The 23,186-nt window shown below is 35.8% G+C and overlaps 1 protein-coding gene across 1 annotated transcript in view; it reads left to right on the top strand.

Annotated features, from left to right (window-relative positions):
• Positions 1-23,186, top strand: part of LOC113061746 (kin of IRRE-like protein 3) — a 233,924-nt gene that overhangs the window by 142,743 nt on the left and 67,995 nt on the right. Inside the window, exons 4-6 of the mRNA XM_026231153.1 lie at positions 2,282-2,439; positions 10,312-10,462; positions 20,344-20,449. Coding sequence (XP_026086938.1) covers positions 2,282-2,439; positions 10,312-10,462; positions 20,344-20,449 — 415 coding nt within the window. The remainder of the gene's footprint in view (positions 1-2,281; positions 2,440-10,311; positions 10,463-20,343; positions 20,450-23,186) is intronic.

Genomic DNA, 23,186 nt, shown 5'->3' with positions numbered 1-23,186 from the left:
GTGTAATATTTCTGGTTTCATATTAGGAGCTCAAATAATCTCTTTTGAGGTGGACAATCCTTCTTTTAGTAATTGGCTGATATTAAATTCATTACAAAATCTACCAGAAAAAGAATCATCTATCTCTATCATTTTTGCGACTAAAGGTAGTCAGTTGGAGCTGTGATTTAGCTGATATAATTTAGTGAAAAAAAAAAAAAAAATGAAACTATTTTCTTCATATTTGCCCTGCTCTGCTATGACCAGCCACACTGAGAAAGTGTCTAATAAAAAAGTCACTTAATCTGAATGCCCTTACAGTATATACATTAAAATAAATCTCCCGTCCTATCAAGGACATCTACCTCAGAAATTCCATTCATTTTGTTGCCAGTGTAACTGGCTGCATTTAAAATGGACTATTATGTGAAAATAACCATCCTCAAGAAAGAGTCATGGACCTCCTGTATATAAATATATATATATATATATATATATATATATATATATATATATATATATATATATATAAATATATATATATATATATATATATATATATATATATATATATATATATGCGATATGTAAAATGCGACATATGTTGCCAAGTCTGCGATTGTTTTCATGTCCGCGGTTTGAAGCGACCCCAATACCAATAACGTGATATTTAGCCCCTAAAATATGAATTTTACCAGGGAAACCCTTCCAAAAAATGTATATTTTAACCCCGGGAAGCAATTTCTATCGGGGAACCTCACGGAAACGCGATTGGACTAGTTTTGAGAAGCAACTGGGCAGGATTTGTTGTGAAAACCTGGCAACCCTGATCTGAACGCAGGTGCTGGAGATATACTTCTGATTACAGGGGCATCTTTACTGATGACATGTGCATGAAAATCGCATTCAAATTTTTTCACAGCCCTACCCTCTGATGTCACATGGACTACTTCTGTTTTTCTTACCTTTCTGGACATGAACAGTATACCAATCACACAGTTTCAATGGAGGGACTGAGAGCTCTGGGACTAAATACAAAATATCTTAAACTGTGTTCCAAAGATAAATGGAGGTCTTACGGGTTTGGAACAACATGAGGGTAAGTTATTAATGACAATAATTTTGCTATTTGGGTGAACTAACCCTTTAAGAGTCTCCACAGCTTCCCGAGTCTCTACAACTTCCATTTCTGGCTTGCACCAATTTTCTCATAAGGGACGAGTTTTGGATTATGTTTGATATAAAATATTCCCTAAATTATTCTTACAAGTTGGATAGAAACCTTGCCTTTGTGGCTCAAACCTATAGAAGTATATAAAAATCCATTGTGCACATAGCTTTATTGTTTTCCAAAAGTTTTCTGTACTTGCAGATCTTTAAAATTCCATCTGTGGGAATAATTTATATTGTTTGTGCACAGCGTAATGTACTCATTTAATATTTTCAACAGTGTAAGTAAAGATCGAACAGCTTTTTTTTTTTTTTTTAGGCTAATTAAAGACCTCAGTGATGAACAATTCTGAACATCCCCTTGACTGTAATTATCTTTCTCTTTGCCGTGCCTCCCCTCATTGTGTCCTTTTCTCTTTCTATCGCTCTCAACTTCTCTCCACCAGCTGCTTACGAAGTTTGATTTTCTCTTGCCCCAGATCTGTTCAGTAATGAGCATGCGGTCCAATCAATAATTCACTGGAGTTTGAAAATAATGCAGGATTATTGGGTTTGGGTTTGTGTCAAACTGAAAGAGTGATCAGTGCCAGTCATGCACTTGTTTTTCTGCTGGTCTTAACAGCCCTCACACAATGTCTCCTGGCTGCTCTTAGATTGCCTCTATGCCCCCTCAGTTCTCACTCGTATTATTATGCCCATTTCATGTGAACATTCGGCTGCTCCTCGCTCCAACTCACACTGTGATGATGACACTCTATAAGTGCAGATCAAATTAAATAACTCAACTATGATCAAGCCTTGCTCCTTGATGCTCAGCCCACAATGTTCAGAATAATGTAAAATGCTAGAAGTTGGTTTCCAATTGCAATGTTGTTGTTTTTTTTTTTTTTTTTTTTTTTTTTTTCTCCCTGTGAAGATGATATGAAATTATCCAAATTTAAATGGACAGGCACTGGCAGTGACTTGCTAAGTTTTGGACGTATTGTAAGTCTAGTGTTTCTCAGAGGAAAATCTTGCAGCTCAGAGGTTTATAATGTAGCACAAGTTCATATTAAAATCTCAGAATTTTGAGTGCAGCCTTTGGTATCTTGGCAGATCTCCCAACATTATTTTCCTTTTCTGTTTTGTGTAGTTCCACCTGATGACCCCGTTATCATCGGAGGGCCCGTGGTGAGCCTGAGAGCGGGTGACCCCCTCAATCTAACATGTCATGCAGACAATGCCAAACCTGCTGCTTCGATCATCTGGATCCGAAATGGAGAGGTGCTGAATGGAGCCAAGTACTCTAAGGTAAAGTTTGAGGAATATGTACTAATCATGATCAGATCAGAAATATATATCTATTAGTGTCCCGCTAGCCACTTCATTGTGTAAGTATGACAGTATATTACACTAGCCCCTGAAAGGTGCAAGGATTTATATAGCATACACACCCATTATTATAGGGGTTAATACATGTATGGTGAATGTGATTTCACCAAGTACAACATGTTCCTGGAACAACATTCTTGTTGATCCTGAAACAATATTCTAATCGACCAATCAGAACTGGGTTAAGTTTACAGGAAATTTTAGTTTAAGGCTGACAACCAGGGTTAGATGCTTCAATACCCTTGTTAATCAGATATTGTATCCTTCTGATTTCAATGATATACTTGTATAGATATTATGGATAATGTTAGGTTTCAGGATAGGATTAGGTCTATGTTTCCGGACAGGAATGTTGTTCCATGATCCACAAAAGATACAGTAGATACAGGAACATGGCTTATGTATCATTTATGTAGGCAACAGTGAAAAATAAATGGAAAAAATACAAATAAATATTGCATTGTGTGAAAAGTGATTTGTCAGACGTCCAAAAAGGGCATATCATGGGAGCCCATTTGGCAGGAGCATCTGTAGACTGTTACGATTATGACAAAGAGCATGGCAAGACAGTCTACGGTGGGTGAAAACCAAAGGTGTGATATTTTGACCATCAAACACTGAGTACAACACAGAACTAACGCAGCAAAGTGGCAGCAAACCTCAATATTTGCTTTGAAGATCCTGTTTCCGCAAAAAAACTGACCAGGGAGGACTTCACAAAGCAACATCTCTGAAAGAGTTGCAATTGCTGAATCTTTAATCACAGACACCAATGCTAAATGGTGTCATGATTATAACACCTGGACAGTTGGAGCACAGAGATGATCTTCAACATCTGCTCTGTCAAGGCAAAACACCTGACTTGAATATTATCAAACCACTATGGATAGTTGTTAAGAGAAGAGTGAGAACATTCAGCTAGAGATTATTCAGAAGTTTTTTTTTGAATGCAACACAGCTTGCAAGCTTATTATAATAAAGTAAACTTTGATAAAACATTCATGAAGAAATGGTGCATATTTCCAAGATATAAATTTTATTTGACTAACCCCTGTACACTCTCAAAAAAAATAAAATAATAATAATAATAATAAAAAGGTACAAAAGCTGTCACTGAGGCAGCACCTTTTCAAAAGGTATACCTTTGTACCTAAAGTGTGTGTGTGTGTTTGTGTGTGTGTGTGTGTGTATTGAGACACAACAAAAACCTCTTTAATCCGTCTGGTGTTTTTTTCTGAAACTTTTTCTTTTAAATGACTTTTTTTTAATTTTTTTTTTTTTTTTTTTTTTTTTTTTTATAAGGATCCAACATTTAGGTTCAGTAATTTCACTTTAATAGCAAATAAAAGGTTTTTATGCAGTTATCGAATGGCAATGTTAAAAATTTACAATGTTATTTTTCTAGGAGCCTGCCAAAAATGCTTTTAAACTTTTTTTTTTTTTTGCCAAAATAATATGGTATGCAGGTATCCCACTCATCGTGAGAGCCATCTGTGGTCATGATTGTTTGCACCATCTGCACTCATTCTCTTTAGCCCTTAGCTCTATTTGATTGGAAGAAAATCCCTGGAAATCCTGCCTCTAACTGAAATGACAGAGACATGTTTTTCCTCCTTACACTGCAAAATGTGTCAACACAAACAAACAGATGGCAAGAAAAGGCAAAGCCATATTGTTTTCTCCCAAATTAATTGTATTTGTTCCTTTAAAAAGTCTTATTGTTTTCCTAAAGGTTTCCCTCCCTTATATTAAGTTGATGTCTGTTTGTGTTTATATGTGATCTAGCCCAAATCCATGTGTCATAATTATGTTTTAATGCATTTAAAACTCTTATTTCATTTCATCTTGCCAATATGATCTTCTACTGGGTTCAATCTGAGGTAGAGAGCAGTGGCCGAGTAATAAGGTTGAGCGTGATTTCACCAAGTTCAAACATTTCCTGATTCAACTTGTCAATCCTGGAACAACATTCCAATCAACCAATCAGAATTTAGATTTAACTTTTGAAGAAATATCTGTTTTAGGCTGCTTCTGCACTCTTGTTAATCAGCCATCATTTCCCACTGGTTTTAGGAACAAATTATGGGTATGGTTAGGTTTAGGGACAGAGATTTGGTTGAGTTTATATTTTTGGATAATAATGTTGATCCTGGAACATGTCTACTTGGCAAAATCACAGCGACCGAGTAATAAGCACAGCCGTATGAATGAGATCTTCTCGGCTACGCCTTCCTCTATCTGATCTAATTATTGGCTGTTTCTAAAGAGCAGATAAACACCATTGATTTAGCAGGAGTAACTGAATGTCGTACTGCCCATCAGCACACTTGTTAAAGGAAGTGCTGATAATCGAAAGATGAGCACCACCCCCCCCCCCCCTCTTTTTTTTCAGTTAGCATGGTGATGGGTGTCAGGGACAGGACATTGTGATGGATTTTGGCAGTTGAGCTTCCTAATGTCTCTATTCATGCTATTTAAAAGCAAAGCAATGCAGTCAATTAAGCCACAATCACTAGGTCTGAATAATGGAGAATGGGAAAGGCAGACACACTCTCACACTCCCCCTTTATCAGGCTCATAATCGGGACAAATGAAGGCCAAAGTCTGTATGAAGTATGCAGTGAATATGTCTTTCTGCTGGACTGGCATTTCTGCTATCGGAGATCCTTATAGATTCAAATAACTAATGTGTAATTCTTCCATTGCTGAGGTGTAGTGTTTTCTATTGGCCTCTGAATGTCATTACCTAAACAGCTGCAGTAAAACACTGATGGTGCAGTAGAATTTTGAAATGAATTTCAGAGCGGTCAAAGAGAGTTTTAAAAAGACTTTCTATAGTGATGTGGCTCATTTTGGGAGTCCAAATGAAGAGTTTGGTTCCAAAGCGCAATTATTTATTTATTTTTATTTTTTTTTTTTTTTAAGTGAGTTTCTGCCAAAAACAATATTGTATTTGTTCAGTATTGAAAAGTACATTTTTTTTATTTTATTTATGCCAGAGTTATTAGGTCATGTTTTCATGTTTTCCAATATGAAAATAAATTTAAAATTGATTCAATGGATTTACTTAATTTGAAGAGAAAAAAAAAAAGTATCATGGATTTATTGCATTGGGGGGGTGGGCAGTTATACAATTTTATAATAAATCTTTGAAAATCAAAACATGGGTTTGATTTTTTTTATGTTATTATAACCTGCATATGCTATGTGAAAGTTTGAAACAGAAAATAGTGGTTTCCATCTTGCCACTTTATTGGTAAAGAAAATATATTTTTTCCTCAAATTAATCAGAATGGATTTACTGCGTTTGGAATAAAACTCTTCAAAGTCTCCTTTGGCATTGCTAACATAGCTAACCAAAACAATCAACTAGTACCCATTTTCTCTGTATGATGTTCACTTGCACAGTTTTTTTTTTTTTTTTTCCTCCTCCTCCACAACTGGGATGTGTTGGCGCAGTGGATAAGACACATGCTGTGAGAGACCCAGGTTCGAATCCACTGTGAGACACCAATGTGTCCCTGAGCAAGACACTTAAGCCCTTGTTGCTCCAGAGGCGTGCAACCTCTGAGATATATAGCAATTGTAAGTCACTTTGGATAAAAGCGTCAGCAAAATGTAACTCCTCAAAACATCCACTTTCCCTTCTCATCTGTTTCTCAAATTGTATTTTACCCCCATGAATTCATCCCTGCTTTAATTTATGTATAATTAGTGTAGGCTTTTAAATAGTAATGCCCACCATGAGAGAATATTTCAATATTTCAGATATTCTAATTAACTTTAGCGTCAAACTGAAACTAGCTAATCGTTTAACGCTGCCGAAGCAGGTAGCATGTGGTGCAGCTCCGCAGACTCAAGAGCTTCACTGTCGCCTTCACGCTTTTCTTTGCCAAATTTAGCCTCTTCTGTTAATGCTCGAAGCATCAGTCTGCCTCCACCCCTTCACTTCTACTCCCTCCTCTCAGCAACCCCCTCTTAATTAACCTTCTTGCGGTTTTGCTACTGAAATTAAAAACGGGAGAGGAAAGAAGTAAAAAGGCATCTAATTAATTGCACCGTAAAATGGTGGAAATTAATCAGAACTTGAGGTGCAGGATTAAATTAGTTAATCAAAGAATGGCTTTTAACCCCAGGAACAAAGACAGAACTTTACACTCTTTTTGAGAGCGATGGGAAAACAAAGCCACAGAACGCTTATCTCTCTCATAGTGAAATTAATACGTGGTAATAGGTGGCGAAACGTGTGGCCATGCTGGTCCTCAATTATTACAGCTGATTCGAAACACCTTCCAGCGACGGTCTGTGTTTAAAAACACGTTATGGGACTTTGCGAAAACATGCTAATGTTGCCTAAATTATTAGTATCAGTGCGCCTTGAGGTCTAATCAGCAAATTGCTGCGACTTTTTTTCCCAGGCGTCAACCTTAATTTCATACAATTTTTGTCTGCACACTTCAAAAGGATGTTTACTGACATGTGCTAACCTTTAAACTGAGCAAACGGCTAGATGAGGCCAACGCAGACTCTTTATTTTCTGATTCTGACATTTGACAAGGGACAGGCCTATCTGACTTGCACATACAGCTGAGGCATTGTGCCTTAAAACACACGTCTAGTTTTGACATTTCTAATTCTGTCTCAGGCCTCATTCTTAAGCTGTATTCTCCACTCATGATTCCCAGCCTTCACTGCCTGTAGAGAGAGCTGACACGCTCCAGGCTGCACCTCCAGAAATTATCTATTTGTAATTTGGAGCTATTTTGGTCCCGGTCCTGGTTAAGTGTTGAGTCCTTGGCTGTTTCAGGCCCCATTCAAGATTAATGACTTCAGACAGGCCCTGAGCAATGAGGGAAACAATCCGGAGTGTGTCAGGCGGGATATTACATTGACACATCCAGCGGCTGACAGCTTGTGTCTTTCAGCTGGTGAGATGAGCACCTAGTCTGCAGAGCAACAGCCATCACACTCGCTGCTCCACTCTCTGACAAACACAATATGTAGTACAGTATGGAATGGCCTACATTTGGTGAAAGCCTTTCAGTAGAATCACTTTGACAATGCAATACTATCAGTCCACCAAGGAATTATTTTATTTATTTATTTATTTATTTATTTATTTATTTATTTATTTATTTATTTATTTATTTATTTTACATTTTTATAAGTATTTATGCAAACATAAGCTCATTAAAAATGTGCTTCTGCCTACATTTTTGTGCCAATCTAATATTGTACTTTTACATACAATTCACTGGAGTTTCCAGCTGACATAAACACTAGTGGCAGTAAACCCATAGCAATTTGTATTCCTTGTCTCACAAGTTATGATTATAAGGGCAGATTATTGATTAATATAGACTTATTTTTGAGTAGAATGTTGCAAAACACGTTCAACATAGTGCATGATTTGTAAACTTAGATCCAGCTCTATAAGTATTGATTTTCTGAGATAGTAAACTTGCTCAGTAGTGTACCCGGTACAGCATTGCACTTGTGATGTAAAGGGCTCAGGTACGAGCCTGTAAAACACGAGTCACGATAAAAGAGCTAAAAAAGCAAGCTAATATAGCATGGTTCCTTCAGCAAATGTGTGTTTAACTCATGTTTGCTTTTGCTAATACTACTGGTAAGATTTAATGTTGTTGGTACAATCTCATATATATGCATGCAGAATAGACATACAGAGTAAACAAATGCATTTCAATGGGATGTAGATACAATGTCTTTATATCATGTTAAGCTTATAAATAATAAAATAAAAATATTCACAATCTTACCAAGTGTGATCCTACCTGAGCACCACCTTCAAATTAAAAATGGCTGCTAAGTTAAAACATTTGATGCATTTCAAACTGGATATAACACTCCGAAGGGCACTTTTTTCAGTTGTGAGAAAGGTGAGAAGGGGTTCTTTATCAAGTTCTTTATGGCACATATAATAACACATTCTCTGGGTGTTTTATATGTATATGCCCCTCTCTGTTTTATCCTCCTTAATTGTTTCGCACATAATTGTTTACTTTCTTATTCTTGTTCCTCTCTGTTGGTGGGGTGGTAAGTGTGAGGTTTCATTGCTATATTTTCAGATCGGTGGCAAAAAAAGCAAGAAAAAACAACAACAAGTAATTACTACTATTAGCAAGCTCCCTATCACTGGCCTGTGCAATGGCGTGACTAATTATTAGCGAGTGACTAATATGACTCAAAAGAACATTATTCTTCTAGATTCATTGGGAGAGCTGATGACATTAATACATGGTCTTCTAGAAGCACAGATAGGGTCTTGACTGGCCACCCACACAAGTTAGCGCTGCTGACGTTAAAAGGCCACGGGCTGCTGTGGGGGTTTGGCTGAAGGGACATTTTACTGGAACACTTTGACATGCTGGAAATTAAGTGAACAATGTACATAGATAGATTTCAATGGCAAAAACAGGGTTTACATCCCAAAAACATAGCATACAGTATGTTGTTCTCAAATTTATAAAAGCATCTTTTCGAAAGATTTTAAAGCGAGCTTTTCTCAAATAAAATGTCATTACTCACAATATATATATATATATATATATATATATATATATATATATATATATATATATATATATATATATATATATATATATTACCGTATTTACAAATACACAAATATAGCTATTATTTATATATTATTAGTAGTATTAGTAGTAGTCGTATGTTTTTTTTTTTTTATATATATTTTGTTTATTAGATTTTGGGGCCAGGAAACTCAAGCTGTGCTGTTTACAACATGTTTTTAGCTTGTATTATAGATTTGTTTTGAACAGCATGTATATGTATTTATTCATATATGTTTGCTGTATGGGGTCACACATCTAGTGCAAGATGCTAATTAGACAAACCCTGATCTTGATGGCAGCAGCTTTAAAAGTCGATGGAAAGGAGAATTAAATGGAAAGACAAAGTAAGAGATGAAGAACTAGTGAGTATCATAGTGCATCTCTAAGGTGAGCCAGGGAGAGTGCCTGCTGGGAAGGCCAGTTTATTCTGGTGGGTGACTGTTGTGTTGGCCATGCTGGTTAGCATCTCTCTTTCTCTCTGCCTCTCTGTGAGTGATTGCTGTATGGCAGAGAGTGTGGATTCTGTCGAGCGCTTCCTGATGGAGCTGTACAAGGCCTAGCACAGACTATGACCACTGGAAAAGAAGATCGATTCCTCTGTGGTGCATGCCATGCCACACACCAAAGCTTCACTCTCAAACTACAAAAAAGAGCCCCAAAACATGCTGTTTTCTCCCAAAGACAATTGGTCCATGTGCAGAGAGACCATGACCTGACTCTTTGTCTCCATTACCTGTGGGCAGCAGGGGGAAAAAGTGTTTTTTTTTTTTTTTTTTGGAATGCCAGCCTTGGGACTGATTTTGAATTATGTTATTTTGTGTCTTTCACCCTCAATACCCATGACTGCAACTCAAAGATTCACCAGTTTTGCTTTTCTTTTAATTTCCATAGAATAACATCCATAACCAGAGTATCTATTTTTTTTTTTTATTAATGTCTTATTAATTTAAATTATTTAATTAATGCATTTGTTATTATCATTATCATTAGTAGTAGTAGTTGTTGTTGTGGTAATAGTAGTATAATTATGTATTAGATTAGATTATATTTTGTTATTATAGCATGTTTATTTTATTAATTACAATACATTGTATATATAATTATTTTCTTAAAAAAAAAAAAAAAATCAATTACATACAATTAAATACAACAGTTTAACTGTACATAACCCTACTTTATTCTCTTGCTTTAGGCTATTCTTCGAGATGGGAGAAGGGAGAGCACTGTAAGCAACCTCTACATATCAGCCTCCAACATTGAAACTGGACAGATCATCTTCTGTCGGGCGTCCAATAAGGCTGTGCCCAATGGGAAAGAGACCAGTGTCACTATAGACATCCAACGTAAGTGATGCCACACTTTTTTTTTTTTACTTGCACAAAATCAGCATTTTTCTTTCTCTTTCTTTTTGAGTCATGTTTGCATTTCACTGAATCAAAACTACTGAATAAATTGTGGTACTATAAGATCACTTACGTTTACTGTATTAAGGGGAGAATTGTCTGCTGGATTCTCATTATTAATCAGTGGTGTAATGTAATTGTAAAATGTAAAAATACTTATTTTTTAATACTTAAAAGTATTTTTGGGAGTATCTGTAGTTTTTACATTTCAGCCAACTTTTACTCTTACTCCACTACATTTTCTAATTAAAATGTATACTTTTACTCTGATACATTTCCCCGAAGTATATTGGTTACTTACTACAAAATAGTCAGAAGAACCCAGACTGTAGGAAAGCAGGTTTGAGAAATCAGTGATCTGTCATTTGCAAGTTAGACTCCTAAAAATACACCTTTGCTCATGTGCAAACATGCCTTTTTATGCCTCTGTATATGCCATTTACATGAAAGCATGTTCCCTCTGAGATACAGAAATTACAGTAAAAATACAGTACATGCTATTTCAGAAGCAAATTCCAGAAACGTTTTCTTATGTTGGAATGAAAGACACTAAGTACCGGATGAAGTGATTGTTTTTATGATTGGACATTAATATATATATTAATATATATAAGAAGCTGGCTGTTCACAGAGTGCTGTATCCAAGCATGTTAATACATTATATTTATTTATTTATTTATTTGTTTACTTCTTTTTCATTTTGAATTTACTTGTACTTTTACTTTCAATGCTTAAGTACGTTTAAGATTAAAAAAATATTTTTCATACTTAAGGACAATAAATATCACATAATTTGAGACTTTTACTCAAGTAATATTCTAAATGGTGACACCAACTTCTTCCAAAGTCATTTTCTGATATCATTACTTTTACTTGAGTATGACTTTCAGGTACTTTATACACCACTGTAATTAATGTTGATTGGCTGTATCTCTGTGTGATATTAAGATGAGCCATTATTTGTGTTGTGAAAATCCCATACATTTGCAAATCATCTTGCAATTAATACAAATGTTCTGGTATTGCCCACAACACAAAATTATAATGCACAAAAGGTCACCGCAATGTTGCTTCTGGTCACCCTTGAAATGTTTAACTCTAATTAGTTTGAAATAGATAAAACCAAATATTAAAAGTTATATTATAAAAACTTTAAATATTCTGCTTCAAAAATAAATTAATAATAATAATAATAATAATAATAATAATAATAATAATAATAATAATAATAATAATAATAATAATAATAATAATAAATTAATTTAAATAAATAATAAAACAAATACATATATCACATTTACTTTAAATTGTTCACATCTCAACTACACAATGTTGTTTTTTGATTTTTTTTTTTTTTTTTTTTTTTTTTTTTGTCTGGTCGTTTAGAGGAAATCTCTTCTTTAGAGGTTTCAGGGAACAATACCTTTCTACTTGCATTGCTTAAAGCCTTGAAGCCTCATCAATAATGTTAACTATGACTAACAAAGCAGAACATGCTATTTAGAGACCCATTACTAGTGACAGCTCCATTGTGCTCCACAGCACTTTATGCATGACATAAGAAGCACTTTGTAGTGCAGGGTGAGGCGCTATGGAGCAGAGCAGACATTAAAGTTGATTAACATTTGTTAGTGTTGCACCAGGTTAAATGTTGCTTTGATGTCTTTGTTATGCTTTTTTTGTATCTGCTTTTGATAGCAGATATAGCATCTTTAGAATAGCAGCAGTAGTAGTGTTTTTGCATAATATATATATATATATGCAAAATATGCAAAAATAAGATTCATAGATAGATAGGTAGAGAGATAGATAAATAGACATTTAATGATAATAAAGCCTATTCTTAGAATGTAATTTTCTTATCTTATTTGTTTCGCATTGCAGACTATATTGTAACATCACCAAGCAACAGAGTATGAACAAAGACAAAGATACAAAAAAAATAAAAAATAAAAAAAATAAAACAGTGAAACAGTGAAACATTCAGTTGTAAGAAATATTAGGACTGACTGTTTTATAAATGTATTACATTCCCTCCCCTCATTTCTATGTCTCCTACTCGCTCTACTCCAAATGCTCTGTAGACGTGTAGAGACATTAACCACTCCACTGCTGTTCAGATCTGCTCCCCATTCCACCGTCTGCGTTTTAATTAAACCACGCGAGAAATCAGACCTACTGTAATTGAACTCAGCCACAGTGCAGACAAATTTGCCAAGTCTCTGTGCTCTCTAATTTCATTACCCCACTCTCACCATCTCTCCATGGAAAGATGGAAATATTTCAAATGTATCACAGAGATGAGCAATCATGTTGCAAAATTCTGCATGGCTGAAAGGAACATCCCTAGGTGAGAGGCAGGTGAATGTGGAATGGGAGCCATGCAAAGAGGATAATGAGGTTTTCAGAATTACATGCATTTGAGGCCTAGTCCGATTTTGAATGACTAAATGAATACTCGTCTGAGTGGGATACATTTAAATCACCCTCCTGAGCTGGAGCTCTGCAAAGCATGAGACATGAACTCAGAAGAAGGGAACAAATAGAGACGGTGAATGGTAAGCGATGACGGCAAGCTCTCCCTCTGAGGATCAAACACTAGCAGGTGTTTAATGAATAAGTTATGGCGGCATCGGCAGGTGGGATGAAGCTAAGGATGCAAACCCAATGTGTATAAGTACGAGTGTTTCCATCGGCGCATCCTCCAGGCCACGGGGGGGGGGCTGTGCAGTCATGCAAATCAGTTAATATTGATGAAGGACAGCTGTCTGCTGATAAACAGCACAGATTATTCAGGGTAAAGAGAACAGCAACACAGTACCATTAAACTAACTGAGATCTTTCCAGTGTAAACTATTTAAGCTTTTAATATGAATAAATGAAACCAATGTGTAATTACATAGGAAAGTGTGATCTTGCATGCATTCCCTCACCTGTTCAATAATGAATATGTTTAAGGGTGAAGTGAACTTACAGTTTGTGAACACAGAAACAATAGTCCTGTCATGACAACTCTGAGAGAGATTTAAATGGTAATATACATGACAATGTTAATGTGTTTGGTATTGGCGGAATAGATCGGAGGAACTACTGCTGCTGCACATACAACATATATGAAATAACTCCCATGTATAAGATACATATAGTTGACAGATTTATACAGGTGGAGCTGGGGATGATGGAGGGTTTCTGAATCGCTGTAACTGCTACAGCAAACACTAGCCAAGTATTTGAATGTTGAGCAACAAGCTCAATGGCTGGTGACGTGAGGAGAGGAGGAAAAAAAATAGCTGTGCTATGTGATTATGATTATATCAGATTGAGTTAGAGCCTATCAGCCTGCACCATCAAGAGATTCATGACAGCTTTTTATTTATTTATTTATCTTCTAAAAAACAAGTTTCCAAAGTAAAGTCCCCTACTTCTATTAGTTTGGACCAAGATACTAAGGTTTGGTTGGTTAGCATCTTATATATTTTGTGGTTAGCCAGCATGCTTTGCAGATGAGGTCAAATCAGACCTGATTACTCACTAGTATGGTAAAACTGCTAGTAATCTGGCATATTGTGTATTTATATTACAGTTGTTGGGCTGTATTGTGCCAAAAGTAGTGCCAGACTTTTGGGAAAATAAAACATATTCCAAATTTTAATCCCAAATATTTGACATATTTGATCATTTCTCAAGAAGAGAGACAAAAGCACACTTTATTATAAACAGTTCAAAATCAAGTGATATTTATTTTGATTAATAGTATGATAGTAAGTTGCCAGCCACCTCCAGTATTGTTTTTAATAATTTTCACAAAATGTTCATTTCAGAATATGTTGTTGTATAAATATCTGAACATGGAATATGTCAAAAAAAAAAAAAAAATAATAATAATAATTAAAATTCTGGATCGGATTAACACTGCCAAAGCTTCACAGTTCTAGAACACTTCCTGCCTTGTCTTGTCTTTTCTTATTTTATTTGTTTTATTATTATTTATTTATTTATTGTCCAGACATATTATACTAAAGTGTACTTCATTTCACAAGTGTAGTATAATGTAATTTGTACAGTATGTACTACAATCATCATGTTGTAGTCACTTTACTGTTATTAACAACAATATGCAGGATATTTTTGCAATTTTATGTGATGAAATCGCGTGAACTTGCAAAAACTACAGTGATTCCCCCAACACCCTTTTCTCAGTAGGCTACTACCTTAATGTAAAGATTAATTTCTTATTACTTCCTATGATAAGCAAGCATACTAAATCACATAATATTTAAGTTGCAATCTCTTACTACTACGTAAATTATTTTACACACTACTAATATAATTACAACTGTAAGTTTTTGGTACTGTAACAAAAAAGTGCAATCTTAAAACTGTAAAGTTGCATCAACTTCTGAATGAAACTACAACAGTGTTAGTAGCCTAGTGAGAAGGGGGTGTCGGGGGAATCACCTTTTTTTCTCTAAAATTTGGCTCCACCGTCATGTAACAAATCGCGAAACTACTTTGTGCGTTCTTTTGCGTTTATTTTTGTTGGCAAATAATAATGATTTGCGCACTTCAAGTTTCCCCTGGTTTCAGGTTTGCAGATGATGATGTTCACGTCACGTAATTACGTCACTTCATAAGGTTCCCATGGCAATAGGGGGAAAATGGCGCTTTACTTGTGTGAAGTGAACGCAACATTTTTCAACTTAAATACAGAGATTATGAAATCATGCTAGCCCCACATATTTTGCTTTCTGAAATCGGCAATTTATGCGGCAAAAGAAATGCAACCCTGCATAAAAATATGTGTCCTTTGGCTGATTATGCATTAATCAGGGCGATCGCATAATCCCGTTTTTCTTGAGGGACTGATTGAGAGTCCGCTAATTGACCACTTGTTTCAATGTGATAATGTCATTGGCAACAAAAGTAATTAAAATGGGGTCAAAATGGGGCCTAAATGAGACGAGTCCAAACATTATCCACTGCATTAGTTCACTGCTTAAACTTGTCTAGTTCAATGCATTCCCCTGCCTTTATTTCCCAGTATTCATTTAATGCAAGAATTAGATTGACTTCAGAAATGTTGCCAAACATAAGCCCCACTAGGATAATTTGACACGAGGTTAAGCGAATTAGCATCTAAATTTGAAATTTAACAGGAAATCAAAGTGAGCATTTATTTAAGAGCCTAAACTGAGAAAATAAATAAATAAATAATAAAAACCTTCATATGGAAATGACCTTAGTGGAAAAAAAAAACTACTGCTCCTGCAAAGCCATGTATCTTATTTCACATGCAAAGAAGCCAGAACAGAACTTCACTGCATCTACTTCAGCTTCATTCTTTTTTTTTTTTTTTTTTTTTTAGTTTTTATCTTGATGGATAGGATGCACAGATGGGCTATAATTAGATTAGTGAAGGGAATAACACATGATGTGTTAAGGAATATATGCTTTAGTAATACAGTATTCCTTTACAGAGTTTGATAGATAGTTCCATAGGGCAAAATATTTAAATTCACTGCACAGACGCAAATCATTAGACCAAAAACACAACATCATTGTAACCCTTATGAAGTGAGATGGAGTACTGCATAGTATATCAATACTTTTCCATTTGGGGTCCTGGAGTTTGCATTTGTCTGGGTTCTGTGGTATTCAAGAAACGGTTCGAAACAGTTGATCACGAGGGACAATGATGATTTTATGATTTTTAATCTGCTGCTCATTATGTTTGGACTGTTTATATGTATATTTTCACTCTGGACTGTATATTTGACTCAGATTCCATGATTGTCTGTGGTGATTCTTGAGTATACTGTAGTGTTTATTTTATCTTTGTTGTACAGTAAAACACAATATACAGTAAACCTACTGGTCTCCTACCATCACAGACAGTGAAGCTTGGCTTTCCATGTTATTAGAGAAGAGTTTCTACCTAAAGATGTTGATTTTTAGAAGAGAACTGTATGAGATGGGGAACAAGAACACGATTTGTGTAACATTAGCAATATATTATTAGCTGTTTGATAATGTAGTCAAGGCAAATGATAATGATATTAGTTATGTTACATATAATTAGTCTGATGCATGGACATGTAGAGGACAACATGTAATTCGCTCTTCCCATTTCTTCTTCTTCGGAATCAGTTTCTGGTTCAAACAAATATGGATGAATTCATTTAATATTGCAATGTGCCACTATGTAGCATTTAATAAAGTTAACTGAGTAAAAGTGGAGCAGGTAGTCTGAGCTGGTGTGATTTAATGGAGGCAGGGGCTAATTTGCATATTCATGAATCCGGGTATTCTGTACTTAATGAGGTAAGGGTGTAGAATTATGTTGAAGTCAGTTAAAGATATTAAGACAGTATTTTAATGGGAAGAAACTTTTTTTTTTTTTTTTTTATTAACAGGGATGAGTTTGAAGGCATAAAATTGTGACTGCAGGGGGATTTTTACAACATACAGTAAATTAGTGGTACATAAAGAAGCTTAAGTCATGAGTCATTATATTTTGTGTGTGACTTTCTACATTACTTAAATTGAAAATATCTGCCAGGAACTGTTAACTTTGTCACCAAATAAAGTCATCGAAAAAGGGCCTTAATATAGACGCATGAACCGTGTTGGCAGACAGTGCAAAAGTTGACGTGAGACCCACACTGTGGTACAGATTCAGTCCAGTTATAAAGAGATTAAATCACCCTCCTCCCGCTGATACGAGGCCATCAGCTCTCTCTTCCTCACTGAGAACAGCTGGCCACAATGACCCGGGGAGAATGGAAATCAAGCTTTAAGAAAGACAGAGAAGCCATTTCTTTGGCCCCTTCCTCACAACTCTGGGGAAGTTGGCCGATTGTTCAAAACCGCCATCTGCTCTTCGCTTTGAACTTCCGATCAAAAGCTGTCATCTCACCACTGCCCACCCCCCACCCCAAACCTTTTTTTTTGTTTTTTTTAGATAGCTTCTCTCCTCCAACCCCATTGTTTAGTGGGCCGTTGTTGTTTCAGAAGTGTTTCAAACCTTCGTGCTCTCTCCGCTGATGAAGCTGATTAATTATTGGAGCTGCACATTGATGGCCTGTCGCATTTTGCTCAGGCCGGAGCGACTCATGCATTTATACATCAAAGTGACAAACAGACTTCTTTATTAAGACACTGTCTGTCCATAGATTCGGGGGTCGTGGGGAGTCTTGGCAAGCTCCTGCCAGCCTGCCTCTGGAGCCCGGGCCTTTAAGAGGCGCTTGTCAGTCAGGGACAAATGTTCATCTAAAATGCTTATTTCATTAAGAAAGTCAGTGTCACTCTTCAGTTTTGTCATAAGTAGACAACACTTTTTATGGCTTCCGTCTCCCTCAAGGATCACTCTCAAAAGACTTGAACTAACATCAAAGGCAATCATGATGTGCTTCAAAACAGCTAAGGCCGAAATGAATGTTCACATCAAAAATAGTAAAGAAATAATGGGTCACTAAAGGCTTTTCCGTACAGCGACCTTATTACAGGAATTGAGTCTTCTTAAAGGGATAGTTCACTCAAAAAACATATTCATTAATTCACCCTCAAGTTGTTGCAAACCTGTATGAGTTTCTTTCTTTTGAAGAATGCTGGTGACCAAACTGTAAACGGTAGCCATTTACTATTTTATTTTATTTTATTTTATTTTATTTTATTTACAGGTGCATCGCGAGACCATTTTGAAGGCTCAGGAAACCTTTGCAGGTGTTTGAGTTGATTAGCTGATTGGCATGTCACCATTTTCTAATTTGTTGAGATCGTGAATTGGTGGGTTTTTGTTAAATGTGAGCCAAAATCATCACAATTAAAAGAACCAAAGACTTGAACTACTCCAGTCTGTGTGCATTGAATTTGTTTAATACACGAGTTAATACTGAAATAAACTTTTCCGTAACATTCTAAATTGTTGAGATGCACCTGTATTTAATTATTTATTTGGGTGTTTGTTTGTTTGTTTTTGTTTGTTCTGTGGAAGTCAATGGCTACCATCATCATCATCATCATCATCATCATCATGATTATTATTATTATTATTGTTGTTGTTGTTGTTTTATATTTTATTATTATTGTTGTTGTTTTGTTTTTGAGTTTCATATTTTATACATTAGGCTTTTACCTTATGATGAAGTACACAACTGAGGTAATTTATGGAGCAAAAAAAAAAAAAAAAAAAAAAAAAGGTTTTGAACAGAGGCCCAAACCGAGCAAAATTCTGTAATTTAAAGAAATTGCTTATGACAGAAAGTGAGATTACAATCTGATCTCTTATAATGTAAATAAATGAGATCTCATAATGATGCTCAAAGGTCTTCTTTACTGGCTAAAGCTTTCAGACAGATGACGGTCAGCATGTAGTATATTTTGTCAAGTTTTGATCATGCTGGTTATTTAGAGGCCTTAGAAATGTCCATATCATATACAATACAGTAGGGTATCTCTTTTATAATATGTATCAACCAATAACCGCACCTGATATCCTCCTACCTGCATGCCCAATTAGCCAGAGTAAACGCTTTACACATAACCTGCTGGTAACCGGGCAGCACTCAGCACTAATCAGTTTGTCCATGGTTGCGCCGGTGTGTCCCGCGGGCTCAGTAATGACGGTTGGTGTTTTTCCGCCAAAAACAACCTGACACAGGTGTGTGTGGTCGAAAAAGGCAGATGGGGAAAGGGCAGCACCTGCACCCACTGCTGGGGATGCTGCTCTGCCCAGCTGTGCTCCTGTGGGCAAACACTGTACTTCAGAGCAGACATGCGCCAACACACTTCCCCAGCTGAGTCAGGCCTGCTTTCTTTTGCTCCGCTGACCTGTGTTGTTGAATACAGCTGTGCCAGCACAGACTAAATAAGTCTTAAATGAGTGTAATAGGACAGAGAAAACATAAATGTAGAAAAGCTGGCTCTTAAATGCATGACTGGCACTGGGTTTCTCTTTTTCTCTCTCTCCTCTATCTTTATCTGCTCCCTGTGGATGCCTCCCATGGAGACCCGTAATGCTGATTTTGTTGTATACTGTCGTTGTTCTCAGTGCATCACATGGGCAATGCAAAATTAGGCCTGGCATGAGATGCATATGAGAGATATCTACTGCATTTAATATCTACTGCTATTTCAAATTAAAACATGCTAAAATAGTTTCTTTAATGGAAACTTTCAGGTCTGCTGCATAGATGATTTTTCCTGCTTTAATTATTCATCAAGTATTAATTTATGTTTTACTTTCTTAGATAAATAATTTATGGTTGTAGACTTTCTTAAGTCACAGAAATCCAAAACTTCATTTAATTATGAATTACCTAGATGAAGCTCTTGGATCTGTAGACTCATATGAATCATTTAGTCTCTAAATTGTATTATTTCACTTTTCCACATTAATATTATGTACTTAGGTAAAATAACAGTTGAAGTAGGCAACAAGTTAATTAAAAGAAAAAGAAAAAAGGTATTATGGTATTTGTGCATAATCTTTTTGTTTGTTATTGATATCACAGTTTAAATGCTATTACGTGGGGTTATTTTTGTTTTAATTGTATTAGAAGGCTTTGCGATTAAACCATTATTCTAACAAGTCCTCAGTTGCAAAGATAAAAAGATATACCCCTCATTAGTTGACATGCAGTTCTTTAGTTAGTGCTTTTAACAAATGTACATCTTTTGAGTTATTTCCGACACTCCTACCTGAACCCATAAATAACAGCAGAAGCTAATTTTATCATATTGGTTAAAATTAATAAATATTTATGCTGAAAAAAATGAATGTTTGCTTATTAGTTTCTGTAATTACATTTGTGTTTTTGCAGACTTGCCGTTGGTGAATCTCTCGGTGGAGCCTCAACCGGTCCTGGAGGGAAACCTGGTGAAGTTTCATTGCTCAGCCAAAGCTAATCCACCTGTCACCCAATACAAGTAAGACCAAAAAAATGGCAAATGGTCCAATACTGGTGGTCTTTTATAAAACTGCATCCACTGATGAAGATTATACAGAACGAACTCTAATTCACACTGTTTGTCTGACTGGCACATCACAGTGTTGTAAAACTCTCTGGAATTTAGTTGCAAATATTTTTAGAGCCGTCTCAAAGCTGAAATCCACTATCTTTGCTGGCATCCGTTTGCTATGTCTAAGCCAAGATGAGGATCGGGGCGCCACATTGGGCATTCAAATCAAAGCAGGGATGTGTCTATCTGACACACTGATCCAATATCCAAGAACAATGTTTCCTGTCCTCTCCAAACAGATGAGAATGAGGTTGAAATACAAGTTATTTATTTCGGTGAGATGTAGCTCCGGCCTTGCGGAGGCCCAATAGCGAGGCGATTTGTTAGAACATGCTTTTGGTGTGGGTTTTAAAACGAGGTGAAAAATAAGAGCAGTAAAATCAATAGTGAAGGGAATTGTACAGCGGTGGATCTTGATGTACTGAGGTATGGAACGGATCCGTGATACATTTGTAAGGGGGCAAACTAAGTTGTTTCTAGCTTTTGAAATGACAGATACCGGAATCAGACAGGCCTGTGTTTGATTGCCCATCAGGCCTTAGCTGAATGAAGATGCATTGGCTTGTCTTTTTTTTTAGTTTTTACACACCTGAGCATTAGATATGAAGAGTGATTTACACAGAAATAATGGTACATCAGCATGCTGAGTTTAAGGCAAGAAACATTTACACAATTGTGTTGACTCCAAGACGTCAAGTTTCATTGCAATGGTACCTTGTTCCTTCCACTTACACATTATTGTGTCTTAATCGATATGCAATGGATAGGACATACAACTTCCACAATCTTTATTATAATTGACAGGAGCAATACCCTGCGCTTAAGCTGTAGCTGTACTGCCTTACAAAGCAAAAAGGCAGTAACTGCATTTTGGTCAAAAAATTGTTATTGTCATTTTCATGACATTCAAGGCATCCTTTGTTATGTGACAAAACATCTTATCTGAAATGTGTGTCATTTTGGAGAAAAAAGGTAGTTGTTTGTACAGTCACTACTTAGGCTGGATGACAGGATAAGTTTTAAGTCATTTTTCTCAGTTCTGCACTCCGCGTAGTTACTGCCTTTTTGCTTTGTAGGGCAGTGTACTTTATTAAGTATACGGTTTATTGATCTCTGCAAATTTTTCAAGTACAGAAAATGTTTTTCAGAACCTATTATATTTCACTTTAGTAGCCACTGTGCTACTATTTCTTGCTATGCAATTGTTGCAAACCTTCATTTGATATATTTGTTTTGTTCCTTTATTTGTGGTCTTCGGCATTGAATGTCGTTATACTGTATATCTAAGAGCGACTTCAACTTGAGTCAAGAAAAAAGCGAGTGGGTGAGGGAGAGTGAATGTGGAGCTGTAAAACCCCCACCAGGCAGAGAACATTATTTTATTTAGGCGTTTTAATTTGTGTAATTGTGCATTTTTATGTCACAAATCATTTTTTTTTACTGTTTGGATTGTGGGATAAAAAGTTGTGAATCAAGAATATCATTGTCTTGTAATATACACTTCAATAATCGTTGCTTTATTATTATTATTATTATTTCACAACTTTCAAACAGTGCTATTGAGTAATTCATCAATCTATGGAGAAGAATCTGTATATACAGATAAATATACAGATGTTTGGGGGTCAAGCACTGGCTCATCATTGTAAAGACTAAAACAAAGCTGCACAGTGTCATGCACATGATGCTAGATTGTAATATTCTACTGCATATTGATATCCATAGCCTGGAATTCACAACTGGCCTGCAAGCTAGGATGCTGAATAATACTACATCGATTTTGAAAGTGAAAGTAAATCAAAAAAATATCCTTCATATGTGCAGTATAGTGTATGTTGTGCTTAGCGATGAAGTTGTGTGACTTTGCCTGGAGCGAGTCTGAGCGTCAGTGTTTTCTCTCGCTCCAAGACTTTTGATTGGGAAAATAATACATGTTCAAGCTGAATGTAATGTTTTCAGACACTTAATTACATGCTATTTAGAGTTAAATGAAAGTGAATTACAGCTTAAATAAACATTAAATGCAATTAGTTTAGAGTGATTTTGACACAGTTAACTATAGGTCTTGAGTATATATTTATATATAAATTCATAATTACTTGTATTGTCTTTGTATTTTCTCTCACTTCCATCAAGAGCGTAACACATTAACGGCCCATGAATTCACCACATTTGACTATTAACAGTCAGATTTAGTAAAATATTATTAGAAAATGAATTCCTAAATGCTCCGTCTACGGGCGCTGTTGCAACTGCTGCCATTGATCTGATGGAATTTAGTGGCATCTCACTTATGAATTTAATAAATGTCTTGATTGACACTTTCCTTGATGACTTTCTTCGTGGGAGAGCAATAAAAAAATAAAAAAAATAAAAAATCTGCGCTAGAGTCTGATTTAATGAAAGCCTTTCAAAGAGGATTCATGGGCCATGCTGCATTGAAATGTCCCTGACATTAAGATGGAGTAATTTTGTCACCCGTTGATTGAGGAACTAAAAAAGTAGAAATGCTATTATTGTGGTGTCAGCATAATGTGATGTGTTGAGGAGTGGTAAGTACCCAGATTCATGTGTATCGAGGCGGATCATTACCGGTCGAGTTCATTTTATGAAATGAGTGTCAGGAAAGATGTAGACTTCAGTT

Source organism: Carassius auratus, chromosome 43 (genome assembly GCF_003368295.1).
Source record: "Carassius auratus strain Wakin chromosome 43, ASM336829v1, whole genome shotgun sequence".
Taxonomy (NCBI): Eukaryota; Metazoa; Chordata; class Actinopteri; order Cypriniformes; family Cyprinidae; genus Carassius; species Carassius auratus.
The sequence above is the reverse complement of the archived record's forward strand: the minus strand, read 5'-3'. Positions and strand labels throughout refer to the sequence as shown.